The sequence below is a fragment of the Schistosoma mansoni genome, chromosome 4 (genome assembly GCF_000237925.1).
Source record: "Schistosoma mansoni strain Puerto Rico chromosome 4, complete genome".
Taxonomy (NCBI): Eukaryota; Metazoa; Platyhelminthes; class Trematoda; order Strigeidida; family Schistosomatidae; genus Schistosoma; species Schistosoma mansoni.
Window position 1 is genome coordinate 1332261 of NC_031498.1, and position 21566 is coordinate 1353826.

Genomic DNA, 21566 nt, shown 5'->3' on the forward strand with positions numbered 1-21566 from the left:
TTTTCATGGGAACGCTTATTTTTATCATTATTATTATCATTATGATAATCTTTGTTTTTAATATTCTGACAGTTTGCAAGATATTGTGCATTTGAGAGACTATATGTAGTATTACTATTATTAACAGAAGTTTCTGATCGTTTATTATCATTAACTGCATGTAAAAATTCCATTAGTGTTTGTAGATTACTACTAACAATTCCTGTTAAACTGAATGCAGTCCAATCACGAGTATATGACCATACTAACGTTTGATTAGCTGACCATCCCTATTATGCAAAAAAATGTCAAACACAATGTCAACAAAAAAGACAATCATTACGATGTATAGCATATAAAACAATGATTACTAACAATACTCATAGTGAAATGGGCAAAATGAAAAAAAAAAAGAAACTGCTTTGAAATTCAATGTTAAATTAAAGCAGGGAAATACAAAATCAATCTCAACTCGAAATAGAAACCTGGTACTATTGTAGTGAACAGAAACACGAGTGGGGACAATCGAATGTATTTAAGCACAAATTACAGACTATCTCACTAAATTCTGATAAGCATACAATGGACAGTTATTTTGCAAAATAACAACGAATTGTTTCAATCTTCACTGTTCCTTCTGCAAACATCAGTTCATTTTCTCTAATTTCATTGTTTATGCATTTTCTTACCCATTGCGCTTCGTTTCAGTTCTTTCCTCATCGGTCTTCTGCCAAAATACATTCTATGTCTAACCATTACCATATACTACTTGCGTGGATATAAGTAGACCACACCACACTATGATTAATAGCAGTTTAAGTGAATCAATCCACTTCATATCAGTATACAATGAATTGAAAATTTACTAAACAAAAATAAACAAGTCAAAATAAATATTTTAATGATAGTACAGATCTAAATTATTATGAATCACAATTTTGATGTGATTTTATTAAACGAATTATCCATTTTTAAAGCCAATAAGTAGAAGGTTGACACAGTTTGACTGATTGGTGGGTACGGATACGATGTGTGGACAAATGATAGCTGTACACAAAACCGATTTGTTGACTTACGCTCCTGAATAATTTGCAATAATAATAATAAAAACAATACTGCTAACACTGGTCAAAAGAATAGATCTTTCTCCAGTAATATACAAAGTATTTTGTACAATTATGACAAGCAATTGGAGGAAATCAATTTATAAGTCATACTTATTCTCTAATCAGTTAAGCTTTGATTGTTAAGCCAAATTACTGGAGAAGATATCATGAATATAAGAAAATTGCTAAGATGAAACAAATGTTATTCATAGAAAGTATGAAATGATACTATAGATTTGAGGTTTACGGTACAACAAAAAAAGTATGAAAATAACTGATAGATATCTGTTTATACGACAAAATACTTACAATGGCTGGCCGTTCAACAAGTTGAGCTACATTTAAACAGCCATCACGATTCAAAGTTAATAGACAGTTTATATTTGATGGATGCCAACTGAATGCCACCAGGTTAACATTTGATCGACTAGACGCTGAAGGGTAAGAAATAAAAAATAAGCCTAAAAAGCTGTACATTGTCGATTAGGAAAGAAATCTTTTACAGAGGAAATCTAAGGTCGATAATCTACCATAGGAAACTAAATCACAATTTATAGACAATGTCGACATGTTAGCCAAAGTATATTACAGAAATTAGAGATAGGATTAATGAAATCTTTTGAACATCAAAAACCAGAAAGGAAGTTCCTTATTGACCGAAAACGGTACGTCCATAATTTTTTCAGCGTTAGATTGGACATGGTGCAATTGGAAGCTTTATTGAATGGCCTTAAATGCTGTTACCACGGACATCAACTAGATGTGGGACATGGAGTTTGGAAATTTATTTTCACAAACGAACTTTGCCCTGAACTCAGTGGAGGAACTTACTAGGTTTAAGACCATGTTGGTTGACAGCTGTCAACAATACGAAAATGATAAATATGTCGTGAAATCTTCGCTTACCAAACAAAATCGAGATGCTCTACATAAGCTTAGAGAAGACGATACACTGATCATAAGCAAACCGGACAAAGACTGAGGACTAGCTCTAATGAACAAAACAGATTACATCGATAAAATGTAGTCGATTTTGAATGATTAAATTAAATTTCAAAAACTAAGCAACGTTAAGGACATAAATATGAGAGCAGAGAAACTACTGACTGATTCGCTTAAATAATTACCAATAAGTAATGGAACCGGTAGCTCTATAATAAAATAAGTGGATATATAAGGCTTACAAGAACCTTTACGTAGTACTGCCAGAATAGAATCCTGAATGTTGTGTACCCTGGTCAGGGACAAGTATAAACATGCGAACTGGTATATTTTAAGAATCAATCAGCACTAGGGGACGAACAAACATGAAAGAAGAGTCTTAAGTAACTTCGACGTAAACTTGCTCTAACTTCAGAAGAGTTAAGTGTAGTATCATATGACCAGAGAATACTAAATAGTAGAAGAATAAAAGTTAATGATCTATATATATATATATATATATATATATATATATATATATGAAGAATATCAAAATAACCTCTTAATTGAAGCACATCCTTCATTCGTATCTATGGTAAAACAAAAACTATATAAACATATGAATTGTAGATATCAAAGTTTGAAAATGAATACATTACCAGTGCTGAATCACTTTGAGTTTGATAAAATAAGAAAACAACAAATACATAAACTAAGATGGATGGTGGCTAGCAGTGGAATCCAGGACGCGCGTTTCGTCTTATTTGGAGCTCATCAGCTGGGTGAACCTGAATTCCAGAGTTGAAGTTCACTTCGAGGCTCGAACGCAGTGCCGGTTGCTTCAAACATCATAGCGTTATCCACTAAGCTACTGAGTCCTGATAGCCACTATCTTATGCTAGCCACCATCCATCTTTGCTTGTAATGCTTGTGGCTTAAGGCGATATTTAAGCAATCCTTACAGGATGCATATATGCCAACAAGAGACTGATCAAGTGCAGTCCTAAACATCGGTGGGAAGATTTAAAAAAACGGTACAAAATTAATTCAATATATAAACTGTTTATATGAGTGGTGGGTGATCATATTCAGTATCCTCTGGAAAGCTACGAAAGAAAAAAAGATACTTACGAAACAGTAATCTTTCTAACGGAATTTGTTCAGGTTCTTCTATAGACTGACAAAACATGGAGTATGTGTCGTACAATTTAACTGTACAAGAATCTGTTACCAGAACTCCCAACCACGCTTCTCTAGAATGTAAAGAAAGGAAACTGAGTGTACGCACATGGTGTAGTTGAAAGTAACTTAGAATATACTGCTCTCGAGTTTATTGGACTTAACAATAAATGTCAACCAGAATTGAAGAACACCCCAAAATGCCCTGGTACGGCAGACGGTGGAGAGAGACCGCTCTCCCTCTCGAAATGCTCTCGTATGGCCACACGTATATAGCAACTGCCAAGGAAGTCCTACTCACTGCCTTCTCGCGGCATTACTGTTGTTTACGAAATGGAGGGGATGAAAAGCGAATGTCCGGAGCTTTAACCGGATTAGTGGATATGGAGGATCAACCTAGGGAACCGAAACATCCTGACTCCAAATCACTGGTGCACATCGGTTCCAGGATCCTGATAGAACAAATGGTGTATAAACTCACTGCTGATCACTAGTTACTATGGGGCTGGATCTCCTAACGTTGATCCACTGCCTTTGGATAAGACCGCTAGGTCAAAGGCTTGGGTTGTGACCCCTAAGAAAACCACCTGTCTCGGTTTGAGCGCCCGAGTAGTATTCCAGCTCTCACACAAATCGAACGACGATATGTGGCGCATATCTATTTGGTGTCTCCTTGTGCCAATGTTTGTGTTTAAATAAATGAATAATAGTAAATATGAATCGAAGAATAAATGAGGCTAAAATGGTAACTAACATTAAGTAACAATATATATAGCAAATAATCTACAACATAAAATTTCAAGTGACTTAAACGTGTTTATCTAATGACAATAATCTTAAATAATGAAAAAACCTTTTTCTTAATGCTTTGTGATTATTATTATTATTATTATTATTATTATTATTATTATTAGTGGCTTTATTCAATATTATATTTTTGGTACAATATAGAATTCACAGCATAAAGTATTTCAACAAGTTTCCTTTTCTCATCTCTTCATCGATCCTGACGATAAACATTGATTAGTCTACAATTATATGTTTGCAGTTCATGAATCGACATTTGAATAATGTGTATTCTTTTCGATGCATATTGCCAGCAACCACGATGTCTCTGATTGGGCTCTTTTGTAACTTGTACAGCGAAAAGTCGTAAAAGTTTCACAAACGCACCCGAATAAGTTATGTGATTAATAGACATAATTATGTGTTAAAACAAACAAACAAGAAAACAGATAATTTGTTGAAATATCCAGATGGCAGGAACAGGTAGCCCAGCTATTCAAGTGGGCCGCCTCGTAAAAGCAAGTTTTTGTGACTGAGCTGTATTAAGTTGGAATGAAAACTATAAATGTCTTTTAGAAGTGGCAGCTTAATGGTTAAGGTGTTCAGCTTTTACTGACTAAGTACCAGGTCCGAATACCATTCCACCAACTACAGTTTGGGCAACTGGGTTGTATCATTAGCCTTCACATTTTGACTGTGGTTCATACCCAAGTACCTGGTGAATGAGTTGATTAACTTAATCGTTTGAAAATTAAGGATTAAAAGGACAGATTAACCACTGAATTACTTTAATTCAACTATGAGACTGGAGTTTGACTGTTGTAATGGACGACATAATGGGTTGACGAGAAGCGCTTGCATCTAATGTAAGTAGTGATTACGCAATTTTGATGTCAAAGATAAGATTGTAGTCTAAGGGGGTAAATCACTAAATTTATGCACAAGTATCTACTAAAAAAATCACAATAAGTAATATCTACACCTGCCTACTTTTCGTGAGTTTTAGATTTTAGGAGGAACAAAGTTATAAAAACTTTACTTCTACCTGAGTTTTTAAACTCTTAGATTTTTTGAGCCATTTGATTAACTTACTTAATAAAATGATTATAGAGCACCTTACAGAGCGTGGATGAATCGCACTGAAATGAATTGGAAATCCTGTTAACACTTAGGCTTAAGTGAATATTAAAAACCTGCTCAGTCAGAATTGTCTTATCCTTGATCAAAAGCTTATTATTTTCCCAATTCATACTTCCCATCATTCTAGTTGATTTCATCTGATTGTAATCATATAAGGTGTCTTAAACTTTAACCAATATACACTCTTACTGTCAAAATATGGTAGCAATGACTGATTGATTCAGAAGTATGAAAATAATCAATGCAACACCATGTCAAGTTTCATACTGTTCGAGTTTCTTGAGTAATTCACTTAAATTACACCTCAAGTATTTTTTTTTTACATGTTCAGTCAGTCAGCTACAAAGTAGGACCAGGCACATATATGCATCGGTCCAAGTTGCCATACCTCATTAGCAAAACAAGATCAACACCGAATTCATAGAACTAGTTAATTTAGTGGTGGTAATATATAAAAGAAAGATTGTACATAAGGATAAAGTACAGAAAGAAAGACAGATATGAAGCAATTTTAATCTAAAGGTTTAAGGGAAGATAAAGAATGCATACACCTGCGCCATTGTGATCGATTCTGAGACATGTCACCTAGAGTCTCCATGTTCACATTGTCATATACAAGTACATTATTTGATATTTTCAAAAAAGTTATATGTACGGTTAAATTTTTACCTTAAAGGACTCCACTTGATTTGTAGAACATCACCAGACTCCATAAATGTATAAACCTAAAAGTTTTTTTCAGTAATTATAAAAAAATGAAATACCGTTATTATCTGGTTCACAACTTGAAATATTAATCATTTCATATGATAAGTCAGGACTATGATATATGCATCTGTAGGTATCACTACCAAGGTTAGATTTGATAATTTTAAACAAACTGAACACTAAATAGATTGTCTATGATAATAAAAATATACAACTGTAATATTACAATGAGTAGGAAATCGAATTTCTGGCATTACGCAAAGTCATGGAAACACTAGAGATTCAATTTTCTATTTATTGAAACGTTATAAACACATTATTTGATTATCATAAGCATAAGGTTTTCCATGGTGGTCTAGCTTCCCAAACCTAATTCTGATAGTAATAAAGGAAACTAAATGTGCATTTCAATGAGAAGTTTCACACCAGAACGAAACAGTTTACTTATGCTCCTCACTATCTCAAACTTTTCTATTACTATTAATTCGTGAAAACAGACTCGAAAGTTCAATATCACTAAAAGTACTGTTAAGCCCCCAAATGCCCTGGTACGGTCAAGAGTGGGGAGAGTCCGATCTCCCTCTCCAAATGCTCTCACATGGCCAGCGAATATATAGCCTCTACCAGGGAAGTCCTACTCACTGCCTTCTCGTGACATTACTGTTGTTTACGAAATTGAGAGGACGAAAAGCAAATGTCCGGCACTTTAACCGGGTCGGTGGATATGGAGGATCCACCTAGGGGAGTTGAAAAACCCTCATTCCAAACCAATGGTGCACATGGGCTCCAGGATCCTGACGGAACAAGTGGCGTATGAAACAATCGTTGGTTACTGGCTACCATGAGACTGCACCTCCTCAAGATGCTCCACTGCCTTGTGGATCAGACTTTAGGGTCAAAGGCCCCGGGTGTGGTCCCCTAAGAAAACCACCCTCTTCAGTTTGGGCACCTGGGCAGTATCACAGCCCTCACACACATCAAATGAGATTTGTGCGGTGCATATATATCTGGTGCCCTTTTGTACCAATATTTATGTGTATAAATAAATAAATAGATAAAAGTGTAGTGAACAGAACACGACTGGGGACAATCGAATGTATTTAAGCAAAAGTTACAGACTATCTCAGTAAATTCTAATAACCATACAATGAACAGTTAATTTGCAAATTAACAACCAATAGTCTCAATCTTCATTGTTTCTACTTTAATTCCATTGTTCGTGCATTTTCCTACCGATTGCGCTTCATTTCAGTTCTTTCCTCATCGGTCTTCTGCCAAAATACATTTCATGTCTGACCAACACCATATACTACTTATATGGATATAAGTAGACCACACCACAAAGGTACCAATTGTTAAATATGATTACAAAATCCAAAATAATGCAAACTTCCTTAATTATAACGCTACCAACTGAATACTTTAGCATTTCACTGATAACAAATGTTAATTCCTCTGACAAATATATATTCAAATGACTATGTTTTAATTTGTCAAAAACTGATGTATTGATTATATAAGTTTCTTTAACAGAATTCTCTAAATCTATGTAGAGGTAGTAAAAGAAACATATAAGTTTCTAACATGGTTTTAAACAGTAAATCTACTGGCTTGTACGACATCTAGGTTTTGATTAAGCTTAGAAACAAAAGCTGAAGTTTGACTATTGATTTTAAAGGTGTACATATTCAAGTCTATTAGCAAGAACTTAAGTTGGATATTCCTAGAATATTTTAAAACGATTGTTGATAATAGAGAACTATAACATAAGGAGTAAAGCACATTGTCATCATAGACAGGAAAATTTGACTATTAACAAGTTGGATTTTAAAAGATATCTCGTAAGCCTTGGTCTAATAAACTGATATTTTAGGACCAAAATGTGACCAGAAAAAAAAGATTTCCATTCAATGATGGTCTAACATTGATCGATTCATGAGGTTAATCAAAAACTCAACAATCTCCACAACCTCATACTGTTAATTTCCATTCGATTATGACTAATCATAGTTTAGGCAGAAATAATTAAATATCAACTTACAGGCTTTTCTAAATTATCTAATCTCCATAAAGAAATCTGACGCTGAAATTTAGAAATACGAAAGGTGAAGGGTGAGTGAAATTTTTAAGCAAAGAAAAATATGATTTATGCGAAACATTTAAGGCAAGAATAATTTATCAAAAAAACAGTTCCTTGACTTTTGAAAGCAGTGAGTTTATTAGCGTTTATGCATTTGGATGACAAGTTACTGGCAGTTAATTAGAGTCTATTTTCGATTACTCAGATGTGTAACCTGAGGGGGGGAGATTAACCTGACTAAAATCAATGTTTTGGCTAATTAGCAAAATTATCAGGTTAGTCTTAAAGCATGATAACCTAATGATTGCCCAACTTTAATCAGTATTCCCAAGGTTTTCTAATTATTTTTATGAATGGATACTCCTCCACAAAAGCTAGTAATTTTAGTCAGCACCTTTCCTTCTTTTAATGTCAGTATTAGAGGTTAAGCTTTACAAACAATAATTCTGCATCGAAGTTTTTTTAAATAAAAATGGAATATTTAGTTAGTTAAGAAGTTAGCGAACAGTCGGCAAACTCTATTAACCATCAGTGATTTTAAGATTTGATACAATGTTATTTTATTTGATATCCCACTCTTCTTCATTTTTGATTGTAAATAGTATAGGTATTTAAATCAAATATAAACGGAGAAAAACAAATCGCATTTGACGAAAGTATTGATGTATATATATATATATATATATATATATATTAAAGATGTAAGTTTATTTAGGACGAAACTTGACAAAGATTCCTGATACAGGCGACTAAGTCTAACAAACTTGAAAGCCGGAGCGGTGAAATAACTAGTCGACACCAGATGATGAATTTGGATGTGAGTCGTTAAGAGTGCCGAACCGAATTTCACGACAGATATTTGAATTTAACTTGGTGTCTTTAAGATAAAAAACACAAGCAACTCAAACGACATCTAAATAATATATCGCCAGAAAATTAAAATAATGTATTGAAAAACCTACCTCACAGAATGAAGCGAAACGTTTACTGCATAAAGGATCAACTGTTAAACCATAGACTGCCCTAGTTGTAGTAATTTGACATACTTTTGACGGATCTATCATAGGAATCAAAAAAGGTAGTAAATAATAATTGAACTGGTGAAGAATGAACTACACAATGACAAAAATTCATAACAAAACTACTTTGTAAGTACTAACAGCTAGAAATGTTATCGCACTAAAAAAGTATAGTCATCAGACTTCAGGAAAAACGCACAGGTAGATCAGTAGTAGTTCATACGCTTTAAATTGTGGCAAAAAGAGGAAGTTGACAAGTAGGGGAATGAAGAGGTGAAAAGTACAAAGCAAACAAAGAGTAAAATAAGAGAAACAAGAGAACGGGAATTTCTAAGAATCCAATATATCAGAGAATATAATGAAATCATTTCTTCAACTCCAATCATTTATGTATCACATAACCTGATATCCCCAAACCCTTATTATAAATGCATCGCTGACCTTGACCAGAAACCTAAACTACTCTACATAGTGACATAACTAGCTAATGTTAATAAACAGAAAGTGACAATAGTATTTGGTTTCAGTGACTCGTATCAAGATGTATCGCATACCTTTCGAAAACTAAGCACAATAATCAGTCAGCAAATTTATCGACATCGAATTAAGTTGTTTTTCTTAAAGTTGCATCGCATTAATAGGGTAAAATCTTTGAAAAAGCGTTTAATGCATCAAGAATCTAATTTAACCAGCTTGTTCATATCGTTCGAAATTATTAATATTTCGCTTAAATGTCTATTTCCGTAGGAATCTGAGGGAGAATAAGATTTGGTAATGGAATAAAGAAACAAATTCCTGGTAACTCATATAAGATAGATTATAAAAAAACATACCAGATAAATCAAACACTTTCAGGTAGGTTCCTGACATGCCAGCAATAAATGAACTTTTAGAAAGCCACGCAAATGACGCAGTATCTTGAATGCCTTTTGGTAAAAAAAAGACCCGAAAATATTAATATGATTAGTGAATTCCTTATCATTGATAACTATCGACAGAAAAATCTACAAAATGGTGTGGAAATTTGATGATTTTTAAAATTACACCTCCCTCACCTCAAGTAACAAAATCTATTCACAGAAAGACTTATAATTTATCTTATTACATAACGAGTCAGTGAGAATGGCAAACTAGACATATTTATCGAAGTTTCCTAAATGGAATAGACTAAATTTAATGACTGAAACAAGTGTTTAGTTTGACGACGAATGATTTGTACGGTTCGTATACATTTTTTGATTGAACCAGTCAATTTACACCTAAAAGCTCACAGTTCATTTGATTTCTTTGCTTCTAACTATACATTCAAACTCGTGGAAAACCATCTCATGATGCCACCATGTCTAGATGATGATTTCAAGCAGTGAATAATTATATTTCCGTAACGCAAGCAAAATTACAAAAATACAACATGAAATAAAGTATTTCAATCAATACGTATGGGTTACTTATGACCTGGCATTGGAAGACGTCGATTATATCAAAATGTACACAACAAAACGAATGGTTTTCGTTTAACATACCTAAATCACACAAAGGTTTTTCACATGTAGTTGTATTAGATATCCATTCTTTATCCGAAACTGAGGAATATACGGAAACAAGTGATGACGTGGCTTGAGTATCTGGTACACTATAATCTGACCCGTTTATTGCAAATGGGAGTGAATATGTATGTGTATGGAGGTCATTCGCACAAACTGAACCTCGATCTGTAGACTTCACGTTGGTATGCCGCGACCCAGTGTATTTCGTGACATCCCATATTAGCACAGAAGGTTCTCTGCTGTTTCGAGGTCGGTCAAAACCCTGGGCTAGCTATTATAATGAAAAAAGGCGGTAAAAAGAACCAAAATAATGTATAAATAAAATCAACAAAAGTGAAGATCATCGACAAACTATAACTAAACAATCAATAAGCTTTTAGAGAAAATACATGAACATAAATACTACAACTACATAGCATCTCACACGTTAACGTACCCTTACACTAATTCGACTTGGGGAAATAAATAGCTTCCTTCACCTTAGATAATAAGTCAATCGATACGAATATATGGACTTTAAATCGTTTAATGAATTGTCCTGAATTAGGCATGTAGGTGGTTAGCGGCCCAAACTTTTGTCGATGCAGCAGTACTAAAATCCATAGGTTACTAGCTTACATTAGATCTAAATTACATAAACAGCATAGTCTCAATTATGTGAACTTTTATTAGCATCTTTGGCTAGTTTAAATGAATTAGTTAAGTCAAACGGTAAGATAATAGGCGGTATGGATTGATAGGTGTTCTGAATTCGAGGAAAGATGGCTGAGACACCACTTAGAAACTAGATTTTGAAAACTGAATTATTACCTAGACGACTGCAACGACTTGCAAAGCATCTACATATCACTCCCAATGACCAATTAGACTAAATATCAGGGCATGTTTAACTAATGTGCGAGACTTGAGGATAAGCAACGTATCACTTGACACTTTTATAATAAGTTTAAACCCCACCCGATCAATGCTCGTCTCTGAGGAGGGGTAACTGAATATGTATCGACTTAATAATACGCAAATAAATCAAAGGAATGCAGAAATAAAAACAGAGAGCAGTAAACTTGCCAAGTTACGTTTCCAAGGATTCCAGACAAGAAAAGTAGTGTTTCTGGAGAATCTAGGTGCTTTAACAAGTCATTATTTAAAATGCAAGAAATACTCAGTTCTTTATTTTGTAAACCAAATCTGTCTTCCTCAACATTACAATTAGGGAGCCTATAATCAGGTTAACTTGTGGAGAGTTTCAGCTTACCCCATCAGTTTGACACACCCAACGTTATGGGTGATTGCAATCAGATGATTCGGGACTACATCGAGGTTCAGTTTATTGCTACTGGGTACCCAAGCTACACACTAAAACTTGATACTGAGATACAGTAAACAAACTTGTGGGGATACATTGTTGCTCCAAATGTTCAGAACGGAAAGCAGAAATCTGAGCTTTGAACCAATAATAAAACCTGTTAATATAAAGTAACGAAAAGTTCAAATTGGATTTATTTAAATACTGTTTGAATCTCCATGTGCAGATGAAGCTTGCTCCAGTCGGAATAAGTAAACATATTGTTTCCAAACAACGACGAAAACATCAGATCTATTAGGAGGCCATTGAATATCATATTCTGAAGAATATGGCATTATTTTACGAAACCAGATGTTGTGGCTAGCAATTTAAATAAGTGACCGCAGTCAAGGAGTCTGGAAGAGAGGAAGCTGAAGGAATTGTTCGAAACAAAATTCCTTTGATGATGTCAAATAAGGAGCAGAGTCAAAGTAACGACCCAACTCCAGCGAATATCCCTAGAGGTGGTTGGGCAGTTGAAGGTCGAGGTCAGTCATGGTTAAATCAACCTCCAGAAAATTTCAACAGCCTTGGGTTGATAAATTAGAAAAGAACAACTAGCACATGATGTAACTAGGACAGAAATAAAGAATTGTTTGTTCCTTGCAGCCTACATTGGATTGTGAGAGGATATTTCTTGCTATGGGGAGGTAATTCATAGTTACGGTATACATTAAATCAATATATTTGTGAGGAGCTTGTATGAACTGATTGATTTTCTCACGCTTGCTTCTTATTGTCCCAGTGCTGTTCCAGTTGTTCGGCTATGTTCATTCAGTGATAGTCTAGCCACCTGATTGCATTAATTCTAGTCAGTGTGATAGTTGTTTGTGCAGTTGCATATTTTGTAGCTTGATTAAGTGCGTTTGTTTGAGGGCAGTAAGGTTTCTGAATCCCAGCAGCTATCATATTGCCAGGTAGGAGTTTGGTTGGTTGCAGTGTGAGAATGAGAAAGCGATTATCTGAGTGCTAAGAAATGACGATCATTTAAGAATAGATAAACGATCAACTTAATTGGTAATATGTGTGAAAAATTTACAGAATAAGAGGGGAAACAGAGATGATGATAATAAAGGTGATAGGAAAAAGTTACTGATATGTGGTAATGATGGTCGTAGCAATTTGTGGAATATACATCAGACACGCCTATTAACATAGTTGTGTGAGGGACTATGCCATATGACAGGCAATAGCGCTGTTGTGCATAGTATTTGTGAGAGTGATCCTGACTACCACCTCCTATTCCTCGCACTCTGTGAGCCATCACGTTCGTTTGTTTTCAATCGCTCTTCTGATCCTTCAGAGACATCTTCTACGGTCCACGGCTTTTCGTCTCTTTCGGAATTAAGTGGATAGTTTCACTGATGGTCTCTGGTAGTAGGCAAAGTATCTTCTTCAATATGCGCTGAATCTCAGGTTACCCTTAATGAATTCGGTTCACCTGCTGCTACGTCCCGACCTTCATGCAGACAATCTAGCTTGTCCGAAGTGGTGCTTCTTATCAGCAGTCTTCGTCATGTGTAATTTTGGACAGCCTTTCTCCCTTTTCTTTTTTCGCTTACTAGTTTTGCCAGGAGTATGGACCTGGATAGAAGTGTGACCCTTATTACATAGTTGGTGATCCAGTTTTGATTTATGAAATTAGTGATCCATGTTTTACACACAGATACTAGAAAACGGAGTTTTGGCTCTATGATTAACCTTCTAATCTAGACATCTCGCTCTGTTATTTGCTCTTGTAGTTATAGTGTCAGTTCTGTGAATGTTACTCAATAGACAATTGAAGGAGGAAGGACGCGAAACGAAATTTTACGAGGAGAAAATTAATGGAGATTTCTGGACCTATGCTTTGACCATCCTAGATACGAAGTGTTAAGTCGCTAGGCCATTTGAGAAAGGTTTATTAATAGGACGAGTGACTTGAAGATTTACAATTTTCGAACTCCTCTAAAAGAAACGATATGTTTCTTAGAGTACGGATACATGTGGTAAAAATTTGTTTCCGGAGTAACTCTTAAGCAAATAATGAAGATTTTCAATAGTCATCAAACTATTCTATACAAAGCCTGAAAAAACCCCAAGATAGAAAGCGCTTTATTGAATCCAGGCTTCCTATGAGAAGGGATATACTGTATACTAAATAATGCCATTACCGGGCACAAGTGTAACATCAAGACTACTCAAAAAGTATGACGTGAATTATCACTGCTGTTCATCCTTGACATTTGCATCTAATGGCATTTAGAGGGAAGTCTCCGATAATCCACTCGTTTCCCATTCAAAAATCTCTTTAGAATGTCGAGACAGCGGAGAAATTCTATATGTCCATCATAGTGCTCTTGTAATGTCTATCTCAATACCATTGTTACTGATAATGACGAAAGTGTTGTTATGAATACGTCGTAGTTATGAAGAGCTCGAATTTTGATATCGAACCACTACTATCGTTACTTCGGTCGAGGTATTTCCTTTCAGCCCTATTAGACATTGGTTCGGTTTAACGTTGATAAACATGTGGGCAAATTTCTTCACTTAAATACATATTCAATTAAATTCAGCATATGGTTAATTTCCAGTTTCTTTGTGGTAAGCTAGTGTAAACCAAGAGACTTCTCTTAGCTTCCCTTTTTTCTCTGTAAGATTAGGGAACTTAAGTGTTACCTTATGGAGGGGAGTCCGGCTACTTGGCCGCACTATTTCCAATCAATTCTGTAGTTATCCTGAAATCTGAACGTTCTTGCTTCAAGGCAATAGGGCTCTTGAAATTAGTAGTTATCATATTATCAGGCAGAAGGTCATTTGGTTGCAATAAAGAAAACAAAAAAATAATTCGAAAATTGAAAAGTGGAAAAAGACTATGTTCAGAAAAACTAAATTCAAATACTTATTAATTGATCAAGTAAATAATTTTGCAAACAGTATGAATAGACATAAAAGTGAGAAAAATTTGTGGACGGAGACGATGTGGTCATTCGTCTGAGATCACGCCCTGAGAAAACAGTCAGGAGCAAATATCCATGGACACTCGTTGTTGCCCAGTTCGTATTCCTTGGGCATAAGCCAGTGCATTTGTTTTAGAGCAGCAGGGTTATTATAAATAGCACCAAAGGAATTATTCAACTTGATTCTACATGGTAGCTTGATCTAATATTGTTTGCAGCTTCAGAAAATTGGATGGAAAACCGTTCTTTTGTTGTAAGTCTTCCGATAGCATCAATATATCGAGAAGTGACTGATCTAAACTGGCTAGCTATCGCAGGAGAAGCTGAGCACAGCGTTCCCATTCGTGATCTAGTGCGGATGTATTGTAGTGAACAGAACATGACTGGGGACAATCGAATGTATTTAAGCAAAAGTTACAAACTATCTCAGTAAATTCTAACAACCATACAATGGACAGTTAATTTGCAAATTAACAACCAATAGTCTCAATCTTCATTGTTTCTACTTTAATTCCATTGTTCGTGCATTTTCCTACCGATTGCGCTTCATTTCAGTTCTTTCCTCATCGGTCTCCTGCCAAAATACATTTCATGTCTGACCAACACCATATACTACTTATATGGATATAAGTAGACCACACCACAGTATGACCGAGCGTTTTCACTAGAACTAATGTGATCTACATACAATGTGGAAGACTTACAAAGGTATTGATTTTTGGGATTTATTCACTGCCAAAATCTAAACGGTTCGCCTGTTTTACGTACTTAAAGGACAACTTGGACTATCCCATAGGCTGAGATCACCGTTGAATCCTTCAAATCACCAGATAATCACTCTCGAGTAGGCAGAAAAATATTCAGAAGACCTTGAAGAAGGTAGTAGTTGATAAAAGTGCGTGCATCAATGACTTAAGCAGTCAGAAACAAAGCTGGTAAACGAAAAGTCTGAACTATGGCGAGACTGTAACTGAAAGTAGTTAGATACAGTCCCGGAACCAACGGTTGATATGTCAGCAACTCTATAGAAAGCAATGAAAACCTGGCACATTACCTATAAGAGGATGAATTGGCTTTACATGGCAACGAAAATTCAAAAATCTCATTATAATCAGCTAATCACTATGAAAAACTGAAATGAATTTATTTTATTTACCATAAAATCTAATAGAGCACAGGATATAAATGAACGTATTTGTTGGAACCATACTTCACTGAGGACCTTGAGCAGGTAATAAAAATTAAGATAGCTTATGCTTAGTATTAGCATAAATTTAAAGGCCATTGCAGATAGATTGTTTCTAAAATTCACGATTTTGACTATTATTGTCATTTTAGAAGTATTGTTAGGAAAGGAATGCAAACGTCAGAAGTGAGACGAATGAAAGCTTAGACTTAGAAGCATTAGAGTTAAATGATGGAATTTAGTAGTTTCAGGGGTAACAGTTAGGGTGAGAATGTGTATTACAATGATGACCTTGAGTGAAACAACCAGAAATAAAATAGAACCTCTTGGATTTCTAGGCAAGATCGAAGGCTTACTGCGATATAGGCTAGATTTAATTAAAATGAAAGTGGAAATTCGCAGTATAAGCTTCCTAAACTGTTTGAAATTGATAAAAATATTTATTAGGATTTTCAGGCTCATCTATAAATAGTTAACCCCAGTATGTCTATTAATGGTGCCCAAAGTTTACATCATCTGTAATTTTTTGATTAGTTTGTTCTGTAGAACTCTCTCTCAAAAGCTGTATTTTGATTAGCTAATTTCTGATTGGTTAATCTGAAGATCACTGAAAATCACTCCAGAAAGCTGGCAAGCTATATTTTTACCGCACGTTTAGGTAAATTGAAGTACCAACAGTCACAATTAAACCATAAATCAAACGAAACAAAACCCAGAACAAACTAGCATCCGTCATAACTAACAGAAATGAAAAAGACTTTACTGAAGATTGGGAAAACCAATGTAAGGTCAACTCTCGTCCTATGATGAGGGAGAAGGCTTTAGAAATTTCAGTAACTCGTCGTAGAGGCTCGACTGTGTTGTCATACTTAATGAGATGCGGGCTAGCTGTTTGGGAGCGAGATTCTAATTGGAGTCTCACATAGGTCTCAATAATACCTACTTGGAAATGGTAATATACGTGACTACGCACTGTAAGATCCAAACTAAGTTTGGCTGAAGAATAACTGTCTGGACAAGAAGAGACACGTGTATCCCAATTGAAGTCAGAGCAAGGTGATTGGGGTAACAACGGTTCTAAACTCCATCATAAATACAAAGGTACAATTTTACCTAAAGAAATATTATCATTCAGCTACTGAACCAATAATTGTTCCCATAATAATTGATCTAAATTGCAATGAATAGACAAACTGACAAGAAATATAAGAAAATTACCGAACGCACCAGAAAACAGAGTTTTATTCTATCCTTTCTGGATAGATCAAGTCAAAATCCGTTCAAAAGATAATAGTTTGTTGGTTTATAACACAAAGTGTTTCCAATTCTGGAAAAGTGTTTCAATTCACAATCAAAATGCACGGTCCCAGTCAACTCAAGCAACACAATCAAAGGGGGAACGATCAATATGGCTGCCGCCAAGAATAAATATCAACCAAAACAACATAGATACAGTTCAGAAAGAAACATAGAAACTCAGTGAAAGCGAAAGAGAAACTGAGAAAACTATTGTGAAATGAAACATTACAATCTCAAATGGTATCAAAAAGACTGATAAAATGTACAACTAAAGAAACCATTAAGAACAAGTTGCAAATGTATTCATGGGGGGATTTTCACACACAAAACCTTCAAAATGGATCTTACACGCACTTCATTTCACTCATTTAGAAAGCGGCAGGTTATCTGTTAACTGACTCATAGCTACGTGAGAGTACGTAGTCCTAGATAAGGATCGTGGAGACCATATTTAATGGATGATAAGGGGACAAACATATATTCTGTCGTCTATGTCTTAGACGCTTGGCACAAATTATACAGTAAATAATCACGTTAAGTGGTGAGTATTTTAACATAGACAGACATGCGGATATCTCTGACAGAACATATAAGCTTGTTGAACCGCAAATCATCAACCAGTGGAATCGCGAAGTTGAAACAAACAATTAGTGTGTCTCTCAAGTACGTTACACAACTAAAATCATAAAGACACTGCGTCCTGCATTCCGTAGAAGATCCAGAGGTCGATCCTAGCTTCGGAATAGCACTGGTCACATAAACACTGTTGGTTATAGGAAAAGTCCGGAAAGACAACCAAACATTGTCTTTCACCATAGGAGTATAAAAGCGGGTCGGTATGGAAACAGAAAAGTGGGCTATGGAAAAGTTACCCAATACAGTCGCCTGTCGTGTCAGCAACGATAAGATGTGAACACAGTTGGCAATTGATATCCAGACAGAAGTATTGTGTCAATTATTACAATATATTAGGACATCTTGGACCCTGTAATTACACCACAAGGCGCTAAAAAGTCCCATACTAATACCTATGGGGGAAAATAACTACATTTCGGGTAAAACAACGAACATTCACCAAATGTTTTACAGCTAATATTGTAATCCTAGTAGTTGGAACCGTCGTTTTACGATCTTACAAATCATTAGTAGTTGTTGATCATCATTTACTTGACGATGTAAATGTCCCAGCAATGTTACTCATATCTTTGTGTGCAGCATTCTATCTATAGATGCCAAAATGTATCATGTTTCGTAAGCTCAAAATAAAAAAACAGTAAATAAATCAAGGGAACAGTAACTGATGGAAGTCCTGCGGATTTGACATTCAGAATCGTAAACAGCACTATCAGAAACAGAGACTGATTAAAATAACTACACAGTCAATAATAAGCGGAATACAACCCAGGATATTTGAAATATGATGTGGTACACTACAGTGTAGCCAAAGAGCCCCTGTTGTTTTCTTATCCCAGATTCCTTGATTCTATAGACCTTGTCTATATCAAAGATAAATTTGAGAAATGATCGAGTACGTTGCGCGTATACCCTAAAGCTCACTGGTGGCCTGAAAAAGCTAGGAATGAATTATATATTACGAGCGTTAATTGTGTTCAGAATCAACCAAGCGACACGTAGCAGATGCTCCTTACATCGCCACCAGAGTAGTGATGTGTTAACGAGAAAACAGGAACTTGCAGTCACCTTGCTTCTTTCCATAAAAGACTGGATCCAGCGCAAACAAGCTGTGGTGCCTTGGAGGGACATTTATTAACTGTTTGCCTGACATTTCAGAGTTTTCGTTATATTTTAGCCGGTAATTTTATGACATCGTTTACTGACCATAAACGTCTAATCAAAACTTTGGCAGATAATGATGATAAACATGACCCGTTATAGATTCGAAAACTTGAATTTGTATCATGGTTGCCTTTCTACGTACAATACATGAAAGGTAACAACAGAGCTGTTACTAATGCATTGTCCAGAATATCAATAAAAACTTTCACTTCAGCTTAAATCGACTGCCATACTTGTCAACCTTACAAATGTCAGATGTTGAATAATCTAACCTGAAGCTTTCGGTTACAATTCTTCTGATATTAGAAGCAGTGCAATTGGGTGAATTCAAAGTAACGTGGGATGTTTAATCAGGTAGATCACAACATTTTATTTTGAAACCAGTGATACCTAATATCTTTGGAGATATTCACAATATGTCGCATCTAGGGACAAAAGCTACAGTAAAGCTAATTACTGAGTGTTTTAAATGGCTAAAACTCAGCCTTAATGTCTGTGATTAAGCACAAGCATACATGGAATACCAAAATGCCAAGTTGCATTGTCTAAACAGCTCCTTAGTCAGTTGTTTTCAGAAACAAGACTCCATGTTTCGTCATATTTATATCGATATCATCAGGCCGCTGATACCATACAAAAGATCTGACCAAATTCTTGTATGCTCAGACCGAATTACTCACTGGTCTGTGACCAGTCATCTGAAGGACCTCTCAACAGAGTCTGCCGATAGAGTACAGATAGAAAAGACAATTTCTAACTATGGAGTGCTGGCCGGAATCATAATGGATAGAGAGATCTAGTTCGAAAGCTCCCTCTTTCAACAACAACTTACTGAACGTTTATGAATCAAGTGGATTCACACAACATATGTATATAGTTCAATGCACTCAATACAATCAATCTCTGTTTTTTAATTCTGTATAGAGGGAGCTTGGATAGTGACTTAGTTGCAATGTATACCATAACATAATTACATTTATTTTGAAACACCTTTTGTTTACAGCGTTAGAAATAAATGAAAATTTGCCGAAATTATATACAAATCAATTATTTGAAAATCAAATTCGTTTTAAGGAAATTTAAATTGACAAATGGGATTCAATATTGCATTACAGAATATCAGTTGCACTGAAAATACTTCTGAAAAAGCTTTTAAGTTTGATTATAAAATTTGATGTCAGTGGTTTCGATTAGATAACTAATTTATTGGCAGTTCTATTATTGATTAACTGGTTGTTGATATGAGCACCGTAGTTTATGAATTGATGCCAACTTTTTCTTCTCATAAATTGACTTTTCTACTCCACTTTTTTTATTTATGATCTAAAGTCCCTTTTATACATGTAACTCCTTCGACAATTCACCTGAATAGAAAAAATAAAACAGATTTGTATAATAAATCACTTTAGAATTGAATCTATTGCGGAATACGTTCAAAGATTTTTATGTAGTTCATTCACCAATCGCCTGCAGCTGACGAGTCCCAAATAGAGCGAAAAGCGCATCCTAGATTTCACTGCCAACCACTATCCATCTCTGTGTATAATGCTTGTGACTTCAGGCAATATTGAGGCAGTTCTCACAGGATACACATATTCTAACAAGAGACTGTATTCCTAAACATCAATGGTAAGATACAAGTAAACAACATCAAGTGAAAATAATAATCTTTATTATTATAATTTTTTTGGAGGCGAAATCCGACTCACACGTCCTTGTCGTGCCCCCTGGATCATGGCTAGCATCCCATTCACTAACTTGAGCGGTAATACGGGTGTTGGAGATCGACCTAATCAACCACTCTACCTATACCCGCAAACGATTAGGAATGCTACAAAGAGTGATTGCATAACTATTGAGAGTTCAAAAAAGATGGAAAAAATGAGTCTGCCCCCCCCCAAAAATACCCGAATGAGAGTGTTATGTAATGGTTCTGCGTAAGCAGTGCAAAAACAGCTATCCCGCCCCGGTAGTTGTGCCGTGCTTCGACCTAAAACTTCTCCAGCAGGGCCTACTAGGCTTCCCCATGATCCGCCTCCTATTATTACTATTATTTAGTGTTGTTGAAACAAAAGTGATAATAAAAAAACATAATTTAATTACCATTTAAATGTTTTTCTTGTAATTTTTTAATTTCATTTAATTTACATATTTTATTTCTTAATGTTGATCTTGGTATACCATATATATTAGCTGCTTTACGTGTACCTAATTGTCCAAAATAAATTGCTTTAATAGCTTCAAATAATTCCAATTGTGTATATGAACGTTTTATATGTTTATTATTTAAATAAGATTTATGAGTAGTATTATTAGTAGTATTAGTAGTTGTCAATGAATTATTATTATTATTGATTTTTTTAATTTTTTTAATTGTCAATATTTTATCGATTAAATTCAATGAAAAATTTTTTTGTTTATTGATTTTTGATAAAGATTTTTTTAAAATATTTTTTTGATCATTATTTGTATCAATAGAATATTGATTTTTTAATGAAATAGGAGATAGATTATATGGTAATAGATTTGATATTG

At 34.9% G+C, this 21566-nt stretch overlaps 1 protein-coding gene across 1 annotated transcript in view; it reads right to left on the minus strand.

The window, feature by feature from the left end:
• The window catches only part of Smp_172540 (hypothetical protein), a gene marked incomplete at both ends in the record, with an annotated part of 36698 nt that extends 24595 nt beyond the window's left edge, over positions 1-12103 (minus strand). Inside the window, 11 exons of the mRNA XM_018796501.1 lie at positions 116-269; positions 1395-1519; positions 3138-3259; positions 5781-5836; positions 7861-7902; positions 8862-8956; positions 10442-10736; positions 11539-11680; positions 11718-11818; positions 11852-11925; positions 11974-12103. Coding sequence (XP_018651636.1) covers positions 116-269; positions 1395-1519; positions 3138-3259; positions 5781-5836; positions 7861-7902; positions 8862-8956; positions 10442-10736; positions 11539-11680; positions 11718-11818; positions 11852-11925; positions 11974-12103 — 1336 coding nt within the window. The remainder of the gene's footprint in view (positions 1-115; positions 270-1394; positions 1520-3137; positions 3260-5780; positions 5837-7860; positions 7903-8861; positions 8957-10441; positions 10737-11538; positions 11681-11717; positions 11819-11851; positions 11926-11973) is intronic.
• Positions 12104-21566: the final 9463 nt, after the last annotated feature.